The sequence below is a fragment of the Cavia porcellus genome, unplaced genomic scaffold (assembly GCF_034190915.1).
Source record: "Cavia porcellus strain 051 isolate PalLab524CR breed Dunkin Hartley unplaced genomic scaffold, mCavPor4.1 scaffold_15, whole genome shotgun sequence".
In the NCBI taxonomy this organism is placed as follows: Eukaryota; Metazoa; Chordata; class Mammalia; order Rodentia; family Caviidae; genus Cavia; species Cavia porcellus.
The window spans coordinates 11,707,360-11,727,731 of record NW_026947498.1 but is presented as its reverse complement, the minus strand read 5'-3'; the positions used below and the strand labels follow the sequence as shown (position 1 = coordinate 11,727,731).

General features: G+C 43.3%; 1 protein-coding gene across 10 annotated transcripts in view; it reads right to left on the bottom strand.

The window, feature by feature from the left end:
* The window catches only part of Pcnt (pericentrin), a 114,331-nt gene extending 105,157 nt beyond the window's left edge, over nt 1-9,174 (bottom strand). For 9 of the 10 annotated variants that reach the window (XM_023562101.2, XM_063224691.1, XM_063224687.1 and 6 more), the window contains exons 1-2: nt 9,011-9,174; nt 6,425-6,646 (exon numbers count right to left, since the gene is read on the bottom strand). In XM_023562101.2, the coding sequence (XP_023417869.1) occupies nt 6,425-6,646; nt 9,011-9,067 (279 nt within the window). In that variant the 5' untranslated portion in view covers nt 9,068-9,174. The remainder of the gene's footprint in view (nt 1-6,424; nt 6,647-9,010) is intronic. The other variant, XM_063224692.1, reaches the window with a different exon arrangement.
* Nucleotides 9,175-20,372: the final 11,198 nt, after the last annotated feature.

Genomic DNA, 20,372 nt, shown 5'->3' with positions numbered 1-20,372 from the left:
TAGCATTCTCAGAGGACGGGTTCCAGGACCGCCAAGGATTTGCCCTGGCTACTCAAACCCCTTACATGACAGCGTATTATTTTTAGATAATCTATGCACAGACATCAACAGACTTTAAATCATCTCCAGGTTGCAGAGCTGTTACTCTATGTTGTCTAAGGAACTGATGGTGAACTTTTTAGAGCTTTCAGTAATAACACGCCACACATATGCTATAGGTTTACCACTCCTAGTCTAGGGAATGATAAAAATTTGTCTACCCATGTTCAGACTCAGTGACTCAAACTAAGTTTAATTTCCTGCCCAAACTAGGGAAACTCTGTTGAGGACAGAAGGCTTGATATGGTCATCGAAACTCAAAAGACACTCTGAGGTACCCAACAAAAAGACTCGCATGCAGGGAATTAGTCTGAGGGCAAGTGACTCAAGTAGCGTAAGAAAACTAAGATCCCCTCAAACGTTTGTGCACCCCATCATTCTCTGCCTCAGTAAATAGCACTCCCAAACCAGGTCAGGCCCCATCCTGTGTCTCTCCAGTCCCACTGCACAGCTGACTGGCCCCCGCATGGTTCACAACCAACCGTGAGGCACACAGTGCTGCAGCTTCCCACGGTAAATCTCCACAGGCAGTGGATCCAACAACTCACCCAGCTGCCTCCTCAGTCTGACTTCTCTAGGGGCCCTTCCTCCAAACCCTTCCTCCAGCCCAGCAGAGGCTATACACCACTGTAAAGACCTTGCTGCTGTGGCTCCCACCAGGCACCACCTGCATATTGGGCGTCTCATGGCCCAGTACCTACCTACTCAACCACCCACTTGCCTACCCACCACGTGCACAAGGTATTGATATCACTCAAGAAAACGTGCACATAGGCACTTCTTATCTATGAGGACAACATCTGGAAACAGCTGTTTCCGCAGCAAAGGTAACAGGAAGTCCAGACATGTGTGCAGATGCAATGTTCAAGCCTCTAGAACAGCTAGAGCTAACCCTAACCTATTGAAAAGGACCTGCAATCTTCTGGAGCAGCTCTTCATACTCCAAGCAGGAGCTTTCAGCCATAGGAGCCAGAGGCAGACAGACATCGGTGCTCTCACAAACTCCTGAACCAGAATTTACAGAGAAGATAAGAAATGAAATCTCTGAGCTTGGTGTGGTGTCGAAATTAATGAGAGCTTATCTCAAAGGAAAAAAAAAAATTTAAAGGCTGGGGATATAGCATCCCTGGCTTCAATGCCCAAAACTGCAAAAAAAAAAAAAAAAAAGAAAAGAAAAAGAAAGAAAGAAAATGAAAACTCTGAACAAGCCAGGCCCCCAGAGAGGCAGTGAGATGGAGGAGAGCTTATCTAGTTCCAAGGGGGCAGGGCTGGTGAGTCAGATCAGGGTCATCTCTTTTGACAAACTGAAACTGAAGCTTGCCACTGTCCACAGACCACAAACTTCAGGACACAGGGGTCTCAACGGAAGAACTCAAAACAGATCTAAATAAAGGGATATTTCTGGAACACCCATCAGATTCAAACATAGCACCCAGACGAAGAGCTCCTGAACTAAAACCAGTTGTACACACCATGAACCACTCCAACAGTGACACCTACAAAATAGGAAATATCCAAAACTCCACAAACAGGTCCCACATAGGACAGAGCTCAAGTAATCAAAGTGAGTCACATTCATCCAAAGAAGGGTCCTGCTACAGGAAATACAGAAGGTGTTCATTAACCAAAAGGAATACATTTCAATTAAAGTGAATGAACCAACTATCCCTCTAAATGCCAGGCCAAAGTGAACATTAATTAACTCATTTAAAATGAGCACAGTTCTGCTCAAAACTAAAAAAGCTCAAAAATATCTTCATGAAACAAGAAATTATACAGAATTATATGAACAAATTTTTAAAAGTTCCAAGTAAAATGTCTTAGATGAAATAAAAGCAGACCAGAAAAAAATTAAGCTGGGTACAGTGACACACACCTGTAGTTCTAGCTACTCAAGAGGCTGAGGCAGTTGGTTTTCCTGACCCTGTATGTTCAAGATCAATCTGGGCAATATAGTGAGACTCCCCATTAAAAAGAAAAGTAGAAGAAAAAATAATTCAATGGATAGACTTAATAGTAAACTATAGGGGCTGGGGATTTAGCTCAATAGCATAAGTGCCTACATAAGCATGAGGTCCTGAGTTCAATCTCTGATACCAAAAAAAAAAGTAAACTACATATAAATGAACATAGGAACATGTAAACTGACCCAGATAATACCATCTAGCATGCATTGGAGAGCAAAAAGAACTACAGAAATAGAATGGGACGGGTGCATTCATGAGGAGGTCCAGAAAATACCAGTAGCCTCAGGAGCAGTGAGTGAGAGGGGCAGACCTATATGGGCAGTGCCAGCTCCAGGAGTTCTACAAGCCAACAGTCAAGAAAAGCCCATTCACAGACCCTAGAAACCCATAGCCCAGGAGGGGAACAGGATCACAAAGAGCCACAGCAGACACAGAAAAGCAACCACTCATCCAGAGCATCCAAAAGAGAAGTCTTCAAGAGTGGCAAAGGAACAACAGAAGACACTGAACATGAGGAAACCCCAGCATGCAACACACCTGCCAGACTATCTTTCCAAGGATGGAAGGTGGTGACACCTATAGTTCCCAGCTATCCAAGAGGCTGAGACAGAAGAATCATTTGGATCACCAGTTTGAAGCCAGCCTGGACAACATAGTAAGACAGTGTCTCAAAAAGAAAAAAAAAAAAAAAAAGAAGAAAAGCAAATTGGGAATATTCGTCCAAAGACGGGTCCTACTACAGGAAATACAAAGGCTGTTCTTCAGCCAAAAGGATAGTGAACCAGATGGAAAGTCTAAAAAGTTCTCATAAGTAAGCCACCATGAACCCTGAGGGATAAACTGCTGGTTTAGGGCCTAAAACCAAAATGCACACATATGTTCTTCAACATTCACATACATGTGGACCACAAAGAAGTAAATACACATGTATGCTTTACACCTACCTCCTTGCTCAGCCCATGGATACAACTTAGAAGATGCAACACAGAGCCCAGAACTGGCTTCCAGCATCAGTCTCCAACAGACAAAATAAGAGTTCCTAGGAGAAATGGCTAAGCCAGATGAACGTGGAGCAGCTGCAGGGCCACACCAGGCATGCTTATAAAAAGAAGGACTGGAGGGGCTGGGGATTTAGCTCAGCAGCATAAGCACCTGCCTTTGCAAGCGTGTGGTCATGAGTTCCATCCTTGGTACTGGTAAAAATACAAAAAAAAAAAAAAAAGGAGGACTGGGAACATCAAAGGGATACTACCAACAACCAGAAAGAGCTCTCAACGGCCAGAGCAAAATAAATTATGTAGTCTGGGGTTACAATCTCAAACATAACACAAACAGAAATAAAACATACTGACATAAGTATATGACCAAATAAATGAATCAATGATGAGAAGGAACAAATCTTCCTTCAACAACCCTCACGGAGCATATCTGTAGACATTCTTCTCTCCAAAAGGCAGAGGGCACTTTCCATTCCTAGGATATGGCCTGGGCTTAATGACTTGCTTTTCAGGCAGAATGTAGAAAGAGAAAAAACTGCATTTTCACCAGAGGAAGTGAGTAGACATTACTGATACTACACAATGAAAAGGGAGCATTCTCAGAAATTTCTAATGTGGGTCCCACAAAGAGAAAATAGTTAATAGACCAGTGTTCCTCAAATCTAACAAAGTCATCAATAACATGAAATCCAGGAGGCTCAGAAGAGAAAATAACTGAATGCAATGGGCTATATCCTGGACCAAAAAACAATACTAGCAAATCCAGATGAAGTCTATATTTTCTTTACAGTAAAACAGAGCCAAGTCAGTATCTCCCCACCACTACCACCACCACCACCCACCCCATTCAAGGGACTGAACACAAGACCTTCACACTGAGCTACATCCCAGCCCCTTGCCTTTTAAATTTGTGTTTTGAGACAAGATCTTTGTAAATTGCCCAACCCAAGATCAAACATGTGATCCTTCTGCTTAGCTTCCCAGAGTGCTAGAATTACAGGTCTGTGCCACCACACCTTGGTTACCATCTTGAGTTCAATCCCCAGTACCAATAAAAATGAAAAAGACAAAAAAAAAAAAAAAACCAAAGTCCAATAGAGAAGAACCTCAAATTCAAGGTGAGCCTAGACTACATACTAAGACCTATTTCAAATAAATATAACAGGTATGGTGATGCATTCCCATTCAAGCCCACACAGAAGGCTTGAAACAGGAAGATCTTGGTAGTTTTGAGGCCAGCCTGGAGTGCATAATTTATTCAAGTCCAGCCTGAACTACATAGTGAGACCCTGTCTCAAAAAAAAAAAGCAAAACAAAAAGCCCTTTAAATAAGTAACTATCCATACTGAATCCATACTAACAAACATAAGCAAATTGGGAGAAGTAACTGCTCCTCCTTTCAAAACAAGTGACACAGGCAGGAGTGATGGACATAAACGCTCATCACTTGGCCAACACTACTGTAATAATTATTCAAGAGAAAACAATTTAATGGAAGTCAATGATAATGGAAGGAAGTATAAGCCAGGCATGATGTACATGTCTATAATTCCAGCATTTGGGAGGCTAAGACAGGAGGACCACTGCAGTTTAAGGCCAGCCTGGAGTACAAAGTAAATTCAAGGACAGCTTGAACTACAGGGTGAGACTTTGTCTCAAAAAAAAAAAAAAAAAAAACAGAAACAGATATCTGCAGTGTCTACATATCTCTACACAACACAGTTAACTATGAAAGAAAAACAACATGCTCTCTCAGTAGAAAACACACTTATAATTTTAACTAAGTGATCAAGTTAGTATCACTAGTGACAAATGCTGCCAAGCAGACTCCACATGCCCTCATGAGGCACGCTAATGGGAAATGCCATCACTTCTACACGTAATGAACCTAAATTTGATCATGTGGACCCACTAGACAGATCAACTGATATTTTGCAGGTATTCTACAAAATAATTGGATAGTCCTCTTCAAAAGGGTCACAGGCAGGCTGAGACTGCCCCAAGCCAGAGGAGACCTAGAAACATAACCATAGAATGCAACACAGAGCCCTGGACTAAAAGATCACTAGTGTAAAAACAGGTAGACTTAAAGCATTGTTTCAATGTTAAATGAACCTGATTTTGTTAACTATACTAACACCATATAAGATATTAACATTTCAAGAAACTAAGTAAAAATGTATCCTGAAACTCCAAGTTTTTACAAATTTTTGATGTAAGTTTAACATCACTTCAAAATGGGTAACTAAAAATTAAAAGATTTTTTAATTACGCACGACAAGCTTTTTGCCCTCAAAGAGGCTAGGCAAAAAGCGTAAGGAGTCACCAGCAGCAAGCCCTCTCAACACATTTTTTACTCTCAGCCAGCTGACAAGACCATGGAAAAGAGCTGCCCTACCTTGGGAGACACTGAGAAAGGATAATGATGAATAGCAACTGACAACCAATGCCCTATCCACATGACAAGAAGTGCACAATGACATGGGTGCAGGCAAGCAAAGGCATGGTCACCAGAGAGTTCCAGACACTCAGGATACAAAGGACACCATGGCAAGGTCTTGTATCACTCAAAAGAAGCAAAATTCCAACTTTGTGGGTAGTTTATAAACTTTATATACTGGCAGTAGTAACATCTTTTCCAATAAGACAAGCCTGACATATGATTTTAAGCCAAATTCTGTCTTCCAAATTTTTTTCCAATTTCAGGAAAATTTAGTTTACCAGTTCATACTAGCTAACACCTAAACCTGCACTGGAGCTGCACATAGCCGGCACACTTGGAACTCGAGGCTCTCACTGACAACCCACATGAAAAGTCTCAAACCATCCATCAGCAGGTCTGGAGGCCCCAGGAAGGCCAGGAGAGCCACACCCTCAGCACTCTCAACACCCACAGACCCGCTATAGGGTAAATCCCACACAGCTCACAGGCCTTGGGCAGTGCAGGGCCAGCTCTACCACATCTTTTTTGTCATACCTCTGCCCCTCCCCCCTTCAGAAAGCAGGCAACAGACAAAAAATGACAAACAAATGCATCAGAAGGTAGATGAAAAGGTATTAGGTTTAAATGTCCAACATCTGGCAAAGAACTGATTCAGCCACTAGGAACTCACACTTATAAAGCTTCTATATCAAAATGACACCTGCCTATAAAGCAATCAATGCAAAATTTCCTATAAGATAAAGCATTTATTACACATAAGACTATAAAATATGTACTTAGCTTTTGTAAATTAAAATAGAACTCTCTTTTCCCACTTTTGAGAGGCAAAAAACAGATTAAAACTACTTTTAATAAATTCCTCTAGCAACAACTGGAAGACAAGCAAAATGTTAAAACATGATTCTGGGCAAATCTACCTGAGTTGCAAATGCCCCTCCGGGCCAGTCTGGGCTGCTGCTGCTGCATGCTGTGCCTCTACAAATGTCGCCTCCTTCTAGGAGCCCTCCCTCCTGGGTGACTACCGGACTCGGACTCTCCTCCTGGACAGACGCATGGACAGCCAGGCCCTTCCTCTTCGCCGTCTTTTTCTTCGAATGCGCACAGTCACCTTTTGTTTTTCTCTGTCGGAAGTGAGCAAGCTGCGCAAAAATGTGGAGAAGTAGTAAAGACAGAGGTAAATGAGAAAAAAGTAGCAAAACCACAAAGTCAAAAGACTTGTGGAGAACATGAGGCTTAGGTTCACTTGCTCGACTAGCCACACCTGGCCAAGAGACCACTTTCCCTAAAAGCTGCTTTCATGGACAACTAGGACACCAGCAGTAAATTTGAGACTACATCCCTAGTCTACTGGTAAGAACTGTAAACTATGCCTAGATACAAACAAAAGAAAACTAATCAGCTAATTGACAAAGTAGCTTTTGTAGCCCTTGGCAGTTTACACAACAATAAATTTTTTTAAACTGTCTTTAAAATGCTGAGGGCTTAATCATACACAGAGTTTAAAATTATATATAAAAGAGCTAAATTGTTCCCTTCCTATCCCCATTTTCCCCTAATCAAGGAAATACACCACCCAGTCAAAACTTCCTAGCCATAGATTCTGAGACAAGGAACAGAAATAGCGAAAAATTAATTAAGCCAGGTCAATCTAACATCTTCCTTTATGGAATTAGATGTTCTATTTTTCATGACACAGCTCAACAAAGCACCAGGGACCTCCACAGAATGTCGCCCATTAGAAAGCACAACCCAGCTCTGTTCAGTCCCTCAAATCAAGGTTTTTCAACCACACTCATGCACCATCGCCCACTAAAACCTTATTCAAAAACTATAAGCTCAAACACCAGCTTTTCACAGAGGAGGTCCATTCCTTGAGATGAAAACTGTAGCCACAGAAGCAAAAGTGCGTAAGAGACATTTGTGCAAATAACAGAACTGCACAATTCTGTGGCCAAAACAAAAATCTTCCCCAAAAGACACGCCTTCAAAATCAACTCCATTTTTTTTCTTTTTTTTTTTTTGTATCAGAATCCAGTTCAGGACTTGACACTTGCCAGACACGTGCTGTGCCACTGAACTATATCCCCAGCCCAATTTTACCTTTTGTACATGTGTGGTACAGGAGATTGAACCCAGATAAAGGTAAGTACAAAGCTATATCCCTAGCTCCCCACTTGTGTTTTTTTTTTTTTTGTATTTGGAGACAGGGTCTGGCTACGTCGTGTTTTCACTGATCTTAGTGCCCTCCTCCATCAAATAAAGTCAAGTCACCCTTATAAGGTCAGCTCCCTTCTACTACACAGATCGGATCTGGCCTGTCACACAACTAGAGGTATCTTGACTCCTCCTCACCACTCATCTCCCTTAAGCACAACTCTTAGTTACAAAGCAACAGGCTCAGGGCTCACCCAGTTACTCAAATTGAAGTGCTAACGTCTGGTTAGACTCATTTTCATCCCCTGGCCTGTGTTATGTGCAGGAGGAACAAGGCAGCCACCCTCTATCTTTATACATGCCACAGGAAATGAGGCTCTCTGTCCTCAGCCTGTCACCCTGTCACAGGACACTGCTGTCCTGTCACTGTCACACCCAGCACTATGTATTCTGGATGTTTCTGTAATGCTATCGTGGTTGACCCAATGGGAAAGAATGAGCTCTGAATGTCTCCCATTAATTGATTCACAAAATCAATATAGCAGGTTCGCAGGGTTCTGCGGGGGTCTTGTAGCCAGAGAGCAAGATCAGGCTCTCTCTCTTTCAACCACGGTGCCCCTGCTTCCAACGCAGAGAGTACCAAACTGAGTAATTTTTGTTAATGTAAAAACCAGGTCCGAGGGGCTGGGGATTTAGCTCAGCGACCTAAGCACCTGCCTCGCAAGCAGGTCGTGAGTTGGATCCCCGACACTGGTTTAAAAAAAAAAAAAAAAAAAAAACCAGGTCAGAAGAAGATAAAAAGAACACTCCTCAGACACCTAATCCAGAACCTGAGCCCTCGCAGAACCGAACCAGGCGTGCACGTGGAATTCACAGTTCCAGGGACACCACTGCGGACTTTCACAGATTAAAGGCCTGCAAAACTGAATGAAGTTTAAGCCAAGGGCTGCTCTGCAGGCGCAACACCTCGTGGTACGCAGGACAAACGACCCGGGTAAGCGCCACTCCGTAAACCCGCTCAAGGCCAAGGCTCAACTAACACCAAGCCCATTGCGCAGGCGTAGCCCCGCCCCGGGATGACCAGCAGAGTCAGGCACAGTGCATCTTGGCAGATGATTGGCTGGGTGAGCAATAGGGGCGGGCGCAGAGCTAGGGCGGCGGATTCAAGATGGCGGCGGCAGGGAGGGGGTGGGGGGTTCCAGCAGTAGAGCTGACAGAAAGGACAGGGCCTTGGCAGCGGCATAGCCCAGTCGCGTCCGCTCCTGGTAGGCGGCGGGATCGGGGGCCGAACCTACATTAAGAGTTTCTAGACGCAGTAGCGCGAGAAAGACGCAAACTCTGCTATTTACCTTCGCTCTCCCGGCCTCAACCTTCCTGCGCCGCTGCTCTTGCTCATCTTCTTCCATCTCCCTCTGGGACTCTTCGCGAGCTGTACAGAGATGGCGGAGCCAAGGCAGTGCCGCCCTCTCTCTATTTACACTCCCTCCACCTAGCCCTCTCGCCCTCCCCTCCTGCAACTGTCAGCTCCGTGGCCCCGCCCCCACAGCGTATCCAATCGAAGGCCGTGTGTCCCTCATGCGCAAGCGTACTCGGTCGGCGTGCCCCGAAAGGCGCTTCTGTCTGAATGGCTGACTGAAGTAACCCGCCCTCTCAAGCATGGTGTTCCCCGGGCTCGTTGTGATTTGCTGGTAACTCACAGATGGTTCGTGCAGCTCTTCCGCGCGCTCGAGCGCCCTCGTTTGGCGGGAGGAGCAGGGCTATGTCTGGCGTGAGCCAGGCCACGCCTGAGGCTGATAACCTGGGTTCACGTAGGTTCACGCAAAACCCAGGAAATTGGGGCGAGGGGTAGCCAGGTCACCCATAATGCTGGTCTTGGTCATAACCATCCTCGCGCACCCCGCCCCTCGCGCTAGCTGATGCCTCGTCCCCGCAGCACGACCCCAGCCCTTGTCCCGGGCCTGTAGAGCTAGTGTGGGGCTTGCCTGCTCAGCAATTGCAGACAGCTTCCCTTAGGATCACTGGGATTATGTCCTAGACCTGTTGCGACCACTTCTACCCGTACCATCACGCTGTACCCTACCCTGCTGGTACCTGGACCCAAGGAGCCAAAAGCCAGGGGAAGCCTGTAATTACTCCCTCAGAACTAGGACCACGGATGGCCCTGCAGGTGCCAGAGTTGCAGGGACAGGAAGCCACTGAAGGCCCTCTCGAACCCATGAACTCTTAACAGCCCTTGTGCGCAGACTGCCACAAAGCAGTGCCAGGATGAAGGAGTTGAAGGAACCTGGAATGTACCTATTCTGGGGCCTCTGGAGTTCTGCCCAGGCTGAACAGACTCGGTTCTCATGAGGGTGCAATGTAAGTGATGTAATTCTACCAGGGAGAGAGCAAAGCAGCCTCTGCTAATCATAGAATGAACTGTTGGAATCTTCCACATAAACTGCAAATGATTTTTAAGACAGCAGTGTGGAACTGGGATTATAGCTCACAGCATAGGCGCCTTCAGGACACTTACGAGGTCTTGAGTTCAATTCCCAGTACAAAAAAAAAAAAGCCTGCTGGACTCAGTCTTTCTTTGGACCTAAAAGTGCTCCAAAAAATAAACTTAGAATTTTCGTGTGATTTGTCTGTAAGCTAATTGTGAGAATCTGAAGTTTCATGAAATCATAGCTTGATCCTTGGCTTCAGGCTGACAGTAGTGGGCTGGATGGCAAGGGCTGGAAACAATGTCATGTCCCACAGTTTTGCAGAACAGTCAGATTCTTTGTTGCAGTCAGGTTCATTGGAAGTAGATACTCTGACTTACTGACTTCTATCCGAAGCATTCATATGCACCTCATATCACTGAGCACAGCTGCCAGTCTGGTTGCATCTGTGGCTTATGAACTCAAGTGGGAGACAGCAGTGCTTATAGATCAGTCTGTTCACCTGAGCTTAACAGGCTTGGGCTCTTTTTCATTTCCTTCTCTGCTCCTTGAATTTCCCACAGAGATTTAAAAGATACATCTGCCTGCAAATTGAAAGGGCACCAACAATCTAAAGAATGGCTCAGCCAAGTCAGCTTGGTGAGTGAGTTCATCGTGAGTTACAGCACAATGGACAATTTACGAGATACAGCACTACGAAAGTCACCGGCCCACCTTTGCTAAGCTTCTGGTTTTATAGAGTTCTAGTTAAAATAACAAAGCAGGCCAAAGACTAGAAAAGCCCTTGAGAAAAGTTATGTGTACTCCACCCCATGCTATCCTTCTCAGGAAACTTGTTCTCAACAAGCACTGTTCAGCTGCACCCATGGGTAACCTTGTACTACAGTGTAGCATGTAACATCAGCAACCGATAGGGGACACTGCAGGATGGAATTATTTGGACTAGGATTTGGAGGACAATTCTCCCTATAACCACCATCAGTAACATTACATTTGGTGTTAATGTAAAAGTGATGCTAATTCCTCAGTTGGAGTCTGACTAGAAAAGCAACTCTTCAAAGTATCAAGTGGGAATCACAAACCAGGGGACACAAGAATCTGCTGAATAGCTGTGGCTGAGGTGACAACCCCATAGGAAAAGTAAATACCCTCAGGTTGGGCAGGGTGGTACGTACCTGTAATTCCACCACAGAGGCAGAGGCAGGAGGATTCTCCTCATTCAAAGCCAGTGTGGGCTATATATAGCAGGACAGTATATCCAAAAAAAAAAAAAAAAAAAAAAAGATGGTGAACATGCTCAGAACTCACCTCAGAAGGATTGGTAAAGTTAGAGGTTGGCCAGCTCCTAAGTGGCCTATAACTAGACAGCATAAAAAGCAAAATGGGATGGATCACCTGGTGCAAGTCCACAACCCACAGCCCCTTCCTTCTGCAGTATTCTTCAGCCCCTTCAGACATGCCCTAGCACTGTTGTTGCCATTCACAAGGGTTTCTAGCTCCCTGTATTCCACTGATCTATTCTGAGCCTCCATTTGAGTGCTGTCTGTCATGGAGGCCCATGTGCTTCCATGCACTCCCTTTAAATAACAGACTAAACAGCAGTAGCAATGCCTCTCTTAACTCTAGAGTGATACACACAAGTCAGCCTGCAGACTCAGGAGATCCTTAAGAGTTTATGCAACAACCCTGCAAATAGACCTTCAGGAAGCCCTGGGAACTGGTCAATAGGAGGCATTCATCCTGTGCCAGGTGGGCTGAGTCCCCTGACTTTCAGACTCAACCGTGTGTCATGGCTGTTACGGACATGCACATGGGGCAGTAGGCTCATGGGGCATGCACATGGGGCAAGCAGGAAGACTGTGGAATGAAGCTTTCCAAGAACAGCTAGACACCCAGATTTGCCTGAATCTCCTAATATGTTTTGGTACATTTAAAGCTCAAGGAAGGGCCAAGTGCCCAAGTTCAGCAAGCTCAGACCCAAGTTGTCCCCATAGATACTCTGAGAGATTCTGAAAATTCCACCTGCATCTTACTTCAATCTATTTCTTACTATTAAAAAACTGTCATGGTGGGGCTCGGGATTTAGCTCAGCGGCATAAGCACCTGCCTTGCAAGCAGGCAGTCATGAGTTCGATCCCTGGTACCAGTAAAAATGAAAAAGACAAAAAAAAAGTCAGGGTAAGTTATATAGTTGGGCATTGTGGTACACCTGTAATCCTAGCACTTAGGAGGCTGAGGCTAGAGGATTGCTAGATGTTCAAGGCTAGCTTAGTTATATAGAGAGCACAAGGCCAGCCTGAATCTCATAGTAAGACCCTATCTCAAAACACTAAAGAAAACAAAAAAATAAGTCATAAATTTTGTAGGTTCTTTTCCTTGTAATCCACAAATGAGCCCCCAAACTCGAGTTTAAAAAATGAGGCAAAAACAGATTTTAAAAAGCAGCACTGATTTATTTTATCCTGGGCCCAGGGACACAGTGCAGTTGGAGACTGCAAAAGCTGTGTGTATTGCTCCTCTGTACTTGCCACCTTTAAGTATATATCACAATTTACAAAGTAAGGGGGTTCTGGGCGTGGATCAGGGAAAACTGTTAATGAGAAAGATCTTTGTTTTCCTTAGGAGAGGACAGAGCAGTCTAGCAGTAATTATCAACCCCTGTTAGCTTATTTTAGCACCACATCTGTTATTTGTAGAGGGCAACAATGGTTAACATATCAATTAGGTTAGGTTTTACAATTTTTTACAGAGGAGAGCATTGATTAACATATCAATTAGGTCACCCAGAGGAAAAGTGTAGGGAGCCAAGCAACAGCCCATTGCTGCCTCCCTACCTCTCTCTCTCCTTTGGGCACTGCGTCTGCCTACATTAACCATAATTCTCTCCTGCTTACGTCACGTACCCCAACATGACGGTGACCCTGTTGTATTCATCCCCATAGCCTCTTCCTGTCCCACCTCCCGCCCTTGGCCTATAAAAGATGTAATCACTTGTGGAATAAACTGGAGGCTTGATCGGATTCTCTCGACTTGCTTCCATCTCTCTTTGTCTCCCCTATGTCTTTATTTAATCCCCATTCCTGCTACAGGTACACCCCACGGATTGATCCACAGGCCGGATCAGAAAAAAACAGGCATATAGAACAGTAGGCCACATTACAGGTATTTTGGTATAATACAAATATAACGACGCTCTTTTTGCTAGTGTACAACATTCCCCACTGATTTTTGGTGACTCAAATCATTGACTCATAGGTATCTGTTGACTCATAGGTATCTTGCGTGTGTCTTTAAAATCATAAGCTTTTAAGATCTTTGGCATAGTTTATCAACTTGTGTACAATACAAGGCCCAATAGGAGGATTAAAAAGGTCTTGTAGCTGTCATTATTAAAGTTGTTAACCAAAAGGAAAAAGAAGACCAACATTTAAATTTACTCTGTTCCGTCATACAAGTAATAATTTATTTTAAAGTCAGACAGAGGCCTCCTTGAGGCCTCTATAAGGGAGAACACAAGATTATCAGTTACATTTGGCAATCTTAAGCTTTAAAAAGTCCTTGGAGGGAATGACAGACCACTTATCTGTAGGCTGATCACCTTTGGAAGCTGGGACCTGCTTGAAGTGGGAATGATGAATCCAGGCAGGCTTTTCAGCTACTTTGATAGTCCATTGCAACTTAAGAGATTTACGGTGACATCTCTTGATAAGGACTGGTATCTAGGCTTCACAGCAGGGTGTTTGTCCTCGCAGTGGGCAGAAGGTGGAGGAATGTTGGCTGAAAAGTTTGGGGGGACTTAATAAGATCTTTTTTTTTTTGTCTTTTTCATTTGATTAGCTAAATCAGCTAATTTTTCTTTAGAAATCTTAAGGATAGGAGGAAGAGGTCTCTCATATAAAGCCTCAAAAGGGGAAATACCTGCAACCTAGGGGGTCACTCACGCAAAAGAGCAAAAGGAAAGAGACTCACCCAGTTCTCGCCAGTTTTTAAGGTCATTAGTAATTATTGTCTTTAAAATCTGACTTATCTTTTTTACTTGTCCTGAACTTGAGGCTGGTAAGCACAATGGAGTTTCCAATTGATCTGCAAAGCTTAGGTTAGTTTTTGAGTTATCTGGGTTACAAAAGCTGGGCCATTGTCGGACACCACGGATAAAAGGGAGGCCAAATCCGGGAAACTGTTATCAGGGCTGACTCAGACTTAGAAGGCAAAGTTTTAATTCATCTATCATTATTAATAAGTACTTATTTCCTTGAAGTCTAGGCTTAATGTTTTCTAGGCATAGTCTCACTTAGTGAACGGTTTCTATTTGTTGCAGTTGTTCTGGGTTCACCAATTGGCACTGAGGGCATCTGAGGCTCACTGGGCTAGCTTTGATATTAGCCCCCAGGGATCACTCAGAAGTTGAGCTGCCAGATGCATATCTTTTCAAGTGCAAATAGGCTCTGACAAAGTAGGTGGGATCAGCAGTAATGTTAGGGATATCTCAATTTCCACTGATTTTGTGGCTGCCTTTTGGGCGGTGGCATCTGCCAAATTATTTTTTTATAGCAAGGTCATCTCCTGCCCAATGGGCTATACAGCGGATAATAGCCACTCTCCTTGGCATCCAGATGGCAGCAAACAAGTCCAAAATTTGAGGAGCATTTTAATCTTTTGACCCCAGAAGTCAATAAGCACCATTCTTGATAAATGGCCCCATGAACATGGGCAGTAACAAATGCATACTTTGACAACTTGAGGCCTCAGTGAAGGCAATGAGTTCAGCCCATTGGGCTGATGTTTCCAGCTCCAGTGTTGGTTCTCATAGAATCTGAGAGTCTGTGGTAACGGCAGCTCATGCAACCCACTTACCTTGATAGATGTAACTGCTTTCACTGGAGAAATATAAAGGAATTCTGAATAGTGGCTCATCTGTCAAGACTAGTCCCCATTACAGTTGTGGAGGGGCATCAGAGTAACAGGGTTTGAAATCGATGTTCCCTTGAAACTGATGGTAGTCAGATCTAAAAGTAATGCCTGATAATGCATGACTTGGGAGTTGGGCAGCTATCGGTCCAGCAGAGCCTTGATGAGAGTCTCCAGTGAATAGGACGGGACAATTAAGAGTTTCTGTCCAAAAGTCAATTTTTAAGCCTCTTTTACCAGGAGGGCCACCAAGGAAATCACCCGCAGACAGGGTGGCTATCCGGCTGCCACATAATCAAGTCTCTTGGAAAGATAGGCAACAGGCCTCTGCCAGGGTCCCAAACTCTGGATCAGTCCTGTGGCTCCTAGAAATTTTGCACTTGCCTTTAGTCACAGGGACTGGAATCTGTTGGATGGCTTGTATCCACTGGGAGGAAAGAGTCTTATTTTTTTATGGAGAGTCCACCAACCAATGTATTTTTTTCTGCCCAGCAGGAACATCTTCTGCCTGGTCTTTAGGGTCTTCTTGGTTGTCAAATCTCTTTTAAGCAACCTCTAATAACTGACTGAAGGGAATTCCCTCAAATCTCTCAAACTTTTGCAATTTTTGTCTAATGTTTGGGGCAGACTGAGTTACAAAGGCTATAATTAATGACCCTTGCAATTTTAGGTGCTACCGGTGTATAAATGTGATAGGCCTTTTGCAATCTTTTCAGAAAACCCCAAGGGAGACTTATTAGCCAATTGTCTCATCTCTGCTATCTTGGGCAAATTGATGGGTTTTCTGGAGTGCCCTAATGGCTACTGAGAACAACTGGCGATACTGATCAGGAACCTCTTAACTCTGGTTGTCCAATCAGGGTGGAAAAAAGGAAAACATGGTTCTGGCATTCTGGATCAGAGCTTCATCTGAATGGCATAGTGCTTTGTTGTATCCCAGGGTGCTACATGGCAGGCCGTTGTTTTACTGAAATTACATACTTAACAAAAAAGGGCTTTTTCATAGGTAACAAAATTAATTGTGCCACATAATCTCCCAGATGTCCACAGCACATGCAAGAACATGTATTTTAAGTCTATAATCACCAATCACATTAGGCACAATAGTTATTTCTTTTAAATTTAGATCAGCTTTTTCCAGCACAAGATGAATTGTGTTTTTTAGCAATCAAAATCTCAACTCTGTCTTTACAATCTATAGCATTCTTGGAAATTTCCCTCCCCCAAACTTACAGTATTGCAAATTATCCTGTTGGGCTCTTTGCTCTTAATAGCCATGCCACAGAAAGAAAACATTTTCTCTTTTACATTTTTGCTTTAAGACAAAACCACTTTTTTTCTTTACCAGTTAATTACTTTTTCTCTTGATTTTTAGACAACATTAAAACCTTTAACAAAATCTTTGAAGTGAACTTTTTAGTAGTCTAAAACATATTTAATCATTTTATGTCTTTTTAAAGTTAAAATGCTACATTTTAAAAAACTAATTTTTTAACTGGCTCAATTAGAGTATGATCTGGTTTTTACTTGGTAAAGTTAATATGATTTTTAAAAACCATAAATATACATATATTTACATTTTAACCAGAAAGAAAAATACTTTTTAAAAAGGCATGCCGAGGTTGTAAGTAATTAATTGAGGACTAAAACATTAAACAAGGTGCCACAAAAGACAAGGCCAACATTAAAGACACAAACAAAGTTGTTTGTGCACAGTTTGGTGAGCTAAAGGAAATAATTTTTATTATGAATCTTGAGTCCAATGAGCCACATGGATCCTGCAACTGAAATGGGCAACAAGCCCCTAAGTTAGTAACAAATTTAGTAACAAGTTAGTAACAAGTTCAAATGGGAAAAAAAAAACCCTAAAGTTAGTAACAGATTCAAACAGGCAGACAATTCCAAAGTATTAAAAAACTGAACATAAATACACACGGGCAAAAGGCCCCAAAGTTACAGACAGGCCAAAGCCCCAAACGGCCGAAACCACACACATGGGCTGAAGCCCCAAATGGGCGGAAGACCCACAGACATGGGCCAAAACCCCAAACGGGCCAAAACCACACACACGAGCCGAAGCCCCAAACGGGGCTTGGTGGAGAGTCCAAACAGGGGTTGGTGGAGACCACACACACGGGCCAAAGCCCCAAACAGGCTGAACACCCATACACGGGCCAAAGCCACACGCATGGGCTGAAGCCCTAAACAGGCCGAAGCCACACACACACATGGGCTGAAGCCCCACATTATAAATGGGTGATAGGCCCTGGATTCTGGTGCAGAAGGAGCCCTAGCTCATCTGCAGTCATTGTGCGCATCCAATTACAAATGGGCAAAAACTCCCTCATGGGCCAAAGCCCAAACAAAGTTACGAATAGGCCCCAAAAGCCCTAAAATACAAAAGGGGTAAAAAGGCCCCCAGAAGTTGTCTCATTTTAATCTGCAGTTACAAATGTGCATACTCAAATTACAGACAGGCAAAAAAGCCAAATATTACAGATGTTTAGCTGATTGATCAGTGAAAAAATAATTTGGGGGGGTTCCTCCATTAATCCCGGATGAGCCCCCAAATCTTGTAATCCACAAAGGAGCCCCCAAACTCGAGTTTAAAAAATGAGACAAAAACAGATTTTAAAAAGCAGCACTGATTTATTTTATCCTGGGCCCAGGGACACAGTACAGTTGGAGACTGCAAAAGCTGTGTGTGTTGCTCCTCTGTACTTGCCACCTTTAAGTATATATCACAATTTACAAAGTAAGGGGGTTCTGGGCGTGGATCAGGGAAAACTGTTAATGAGAAAGACCTTTGTTTTCCTTAGGAGAGGACAGAGCAGTCTAGCAGTAATTATCAACCCCTGTTAGCTTATTTTAGCACCACATCTGTTATTTGTAGAGGGCAACAATGGTTAACATATCAATTAGATTAGGTTTTACAATTTTTTACAGAGGAGAGCATTGATTAACATATCAATTAGGTCACCCAGAGGAAAAGAAACAGGTATATAGAACAATAGGCCACATTACAGGTATTTTGGTATAATACAAATATAATGAAGCTCTTTTTTGCTAGTGTACAACACTTTCACACATACATGTGAGCTGTGTATCATGGAGGAGGGGAAAGAGTCACTACATAGCAGAGAAACCTGTCAAACACACCTTAGCAAGTGACAGCTCAGGGTAGGGTATGACCCCTTGCAGTCTACAACCCCGGTCTAAAAGGAGAAATGTGCCAGAGGTTTAACTCAGCAGCATAAGCACCCACCTTGCAAGCATGCAGTCATTAGCTTGATCCCCAGTACCTAAGTAAATAAATAAAGTAGTTAAAAGGAGAAAAGTGCATGTCCTCACAAAAGTGCCAGCTGGGAACTCTGCAAAGTCTCTGTCAAGGACACCTGTGAGCTAAGAAAAGTCTATGACATAGTCCATCTAGGAGAAGTCTGAGGAGATGGTAGGTCACAAGATAGCCTACACACAGCCCAGTAGAGACTTCAGAAAGAAAATTAAGGACACTCAGTGTGATGGATTGAAAACTTGCAATATGGTAGTCTGTGGGAGACAACTCCAGTGACTCCCTTTGAATCCAAAACAATTGCTGTGACTTTGATTACTTGTAGACTCATTTCCTTATATTGATATGTAAAAGGCTGGCTAGGGTTTTTCTCTCTTTTAATTGGCTCTGAGCATTGCAAATAAGGCTAGCCTAGGTGCTAATGTGTAAAGACTATAGCCATCAGATAGTCCTGTTTCCTTACATAGTGTTTCCACAATACAAGATTGAACAATACCAGATTGAACAATACAAGACTGAACAAGATTGAAGATGTTAGAGCAAATAACTCTGAGAATGTCAACTGGGTAGAGCCTCAAGATTAGAGGTTAGGACTCCCCAGGGCACAAGAGTTTACATATCAGAAACCAAAGTGATAGCCCCCCAAAACAATTCCACTGGGGCTGGGGATTTAGCTCAGTGGCATAAGCGCCTGCCTTGCAGGCAGGCAGTCATGAGTTCGATCCCTGGTACCGATAAAAAGGAAAAAGACCAAAAACAAAACAAAACAAAAACAAAAACAAAAAATTCCACTCCTACCTTAATTGGGTTATGTAAATTGATCCTTCTGTATATCATCATCTCTGCAAATTACAGAGGTGCCATTCTTGCACCAGGCCAGCCAGCTCAAGTTACTCAATAATACCGGACATCCCCACTATTATTCATCCCTGAGCCATCCCCCTTTTTTCACAAGATAATAAATGCTAGGAGAGGCCTAGGATTGAGGCCTTTGTCTGCATGTCCTGATGAGGATTAGATTTAGGACCCCTTGGCTGCCCTTACCTTGGAACATGTCTTGGTGTCTTTACTCTCGCCGTGGGTTTGCATTGGTGCTGGTAGGTTAAAATTAACTTGCTAAGATTCCAATAATGTCTCAAAGGGATTACAAATATAACTTTTTGGATTATGAGGAAAACTAAAAAGAGGATTACAATACTTGGATGACTAAACTTGATATTTGGGTTTACAATAGTAGTCAACTTGCAACATCCACCTGATAGTAGTCAACTTGCGACATCCAGCTGAACTGAATCACCATAGTGCTGGGTGTTGAGGGCCCACCCTCAACATAAAAAGGAAACAACATAAAAAGGAAAATTGGAGAGGAAGAAGTGATGCTTCCTGGAGAAACTTGTGGTGCTGGCTGGCAGGAGGGTTGCATTAAGTTAAAGGTCAGCCTGGACTACACAGCTCCTGCCTTAAAACAATTTTCTTTTTTTTTTTTAATTAGTACCGGGGATCAAACTCACAATTGCCTGCTTGCAAAGCAGATGCTTATGCCGCTGTGCTAAATCCCTAGCCCCTTAAAAACAATTTTCAAAAGATTCTATTTTAGAAACAGATCCTCAAGTCAGGTGTACTGCTACTCACTTGTCAATACAGCATTCTGGAAAGGTGAGGCAGGTGAATCTCAAGTTTGAAACTAGCCTAGGCAACCTAGCAATTTAGTGAGACCTTGTCTCAAAATAAAAAACAGAAAAGGTTTGGAGATACACCTCACTACAAAAGCCCTGGGCTCAATTTCTAGTACCACAAAAACAAACCAAAAAAAAATGTTCTTAGATCAGGTAGTGTGTGCCTGTGGTCACAGCACTCAACAGAGACTGAGGCTGGAGGATTGCTTGAGCTCATGAGTTTGAGGCCACTAGCAGCAACATAAATAAAATTTAAGGTCCTAAGAAACCCATGCAAGTGGGAGGTATTAGGCACTCCAATGAGGCTCATCTCCTAGCTACCCTGAGTTGCTTAACTAAACTAATTTAGCATCTTTTATGCATACTCAACCCTTCTGTCTATATGTCTCCTAAGACAGCTGACACCAAA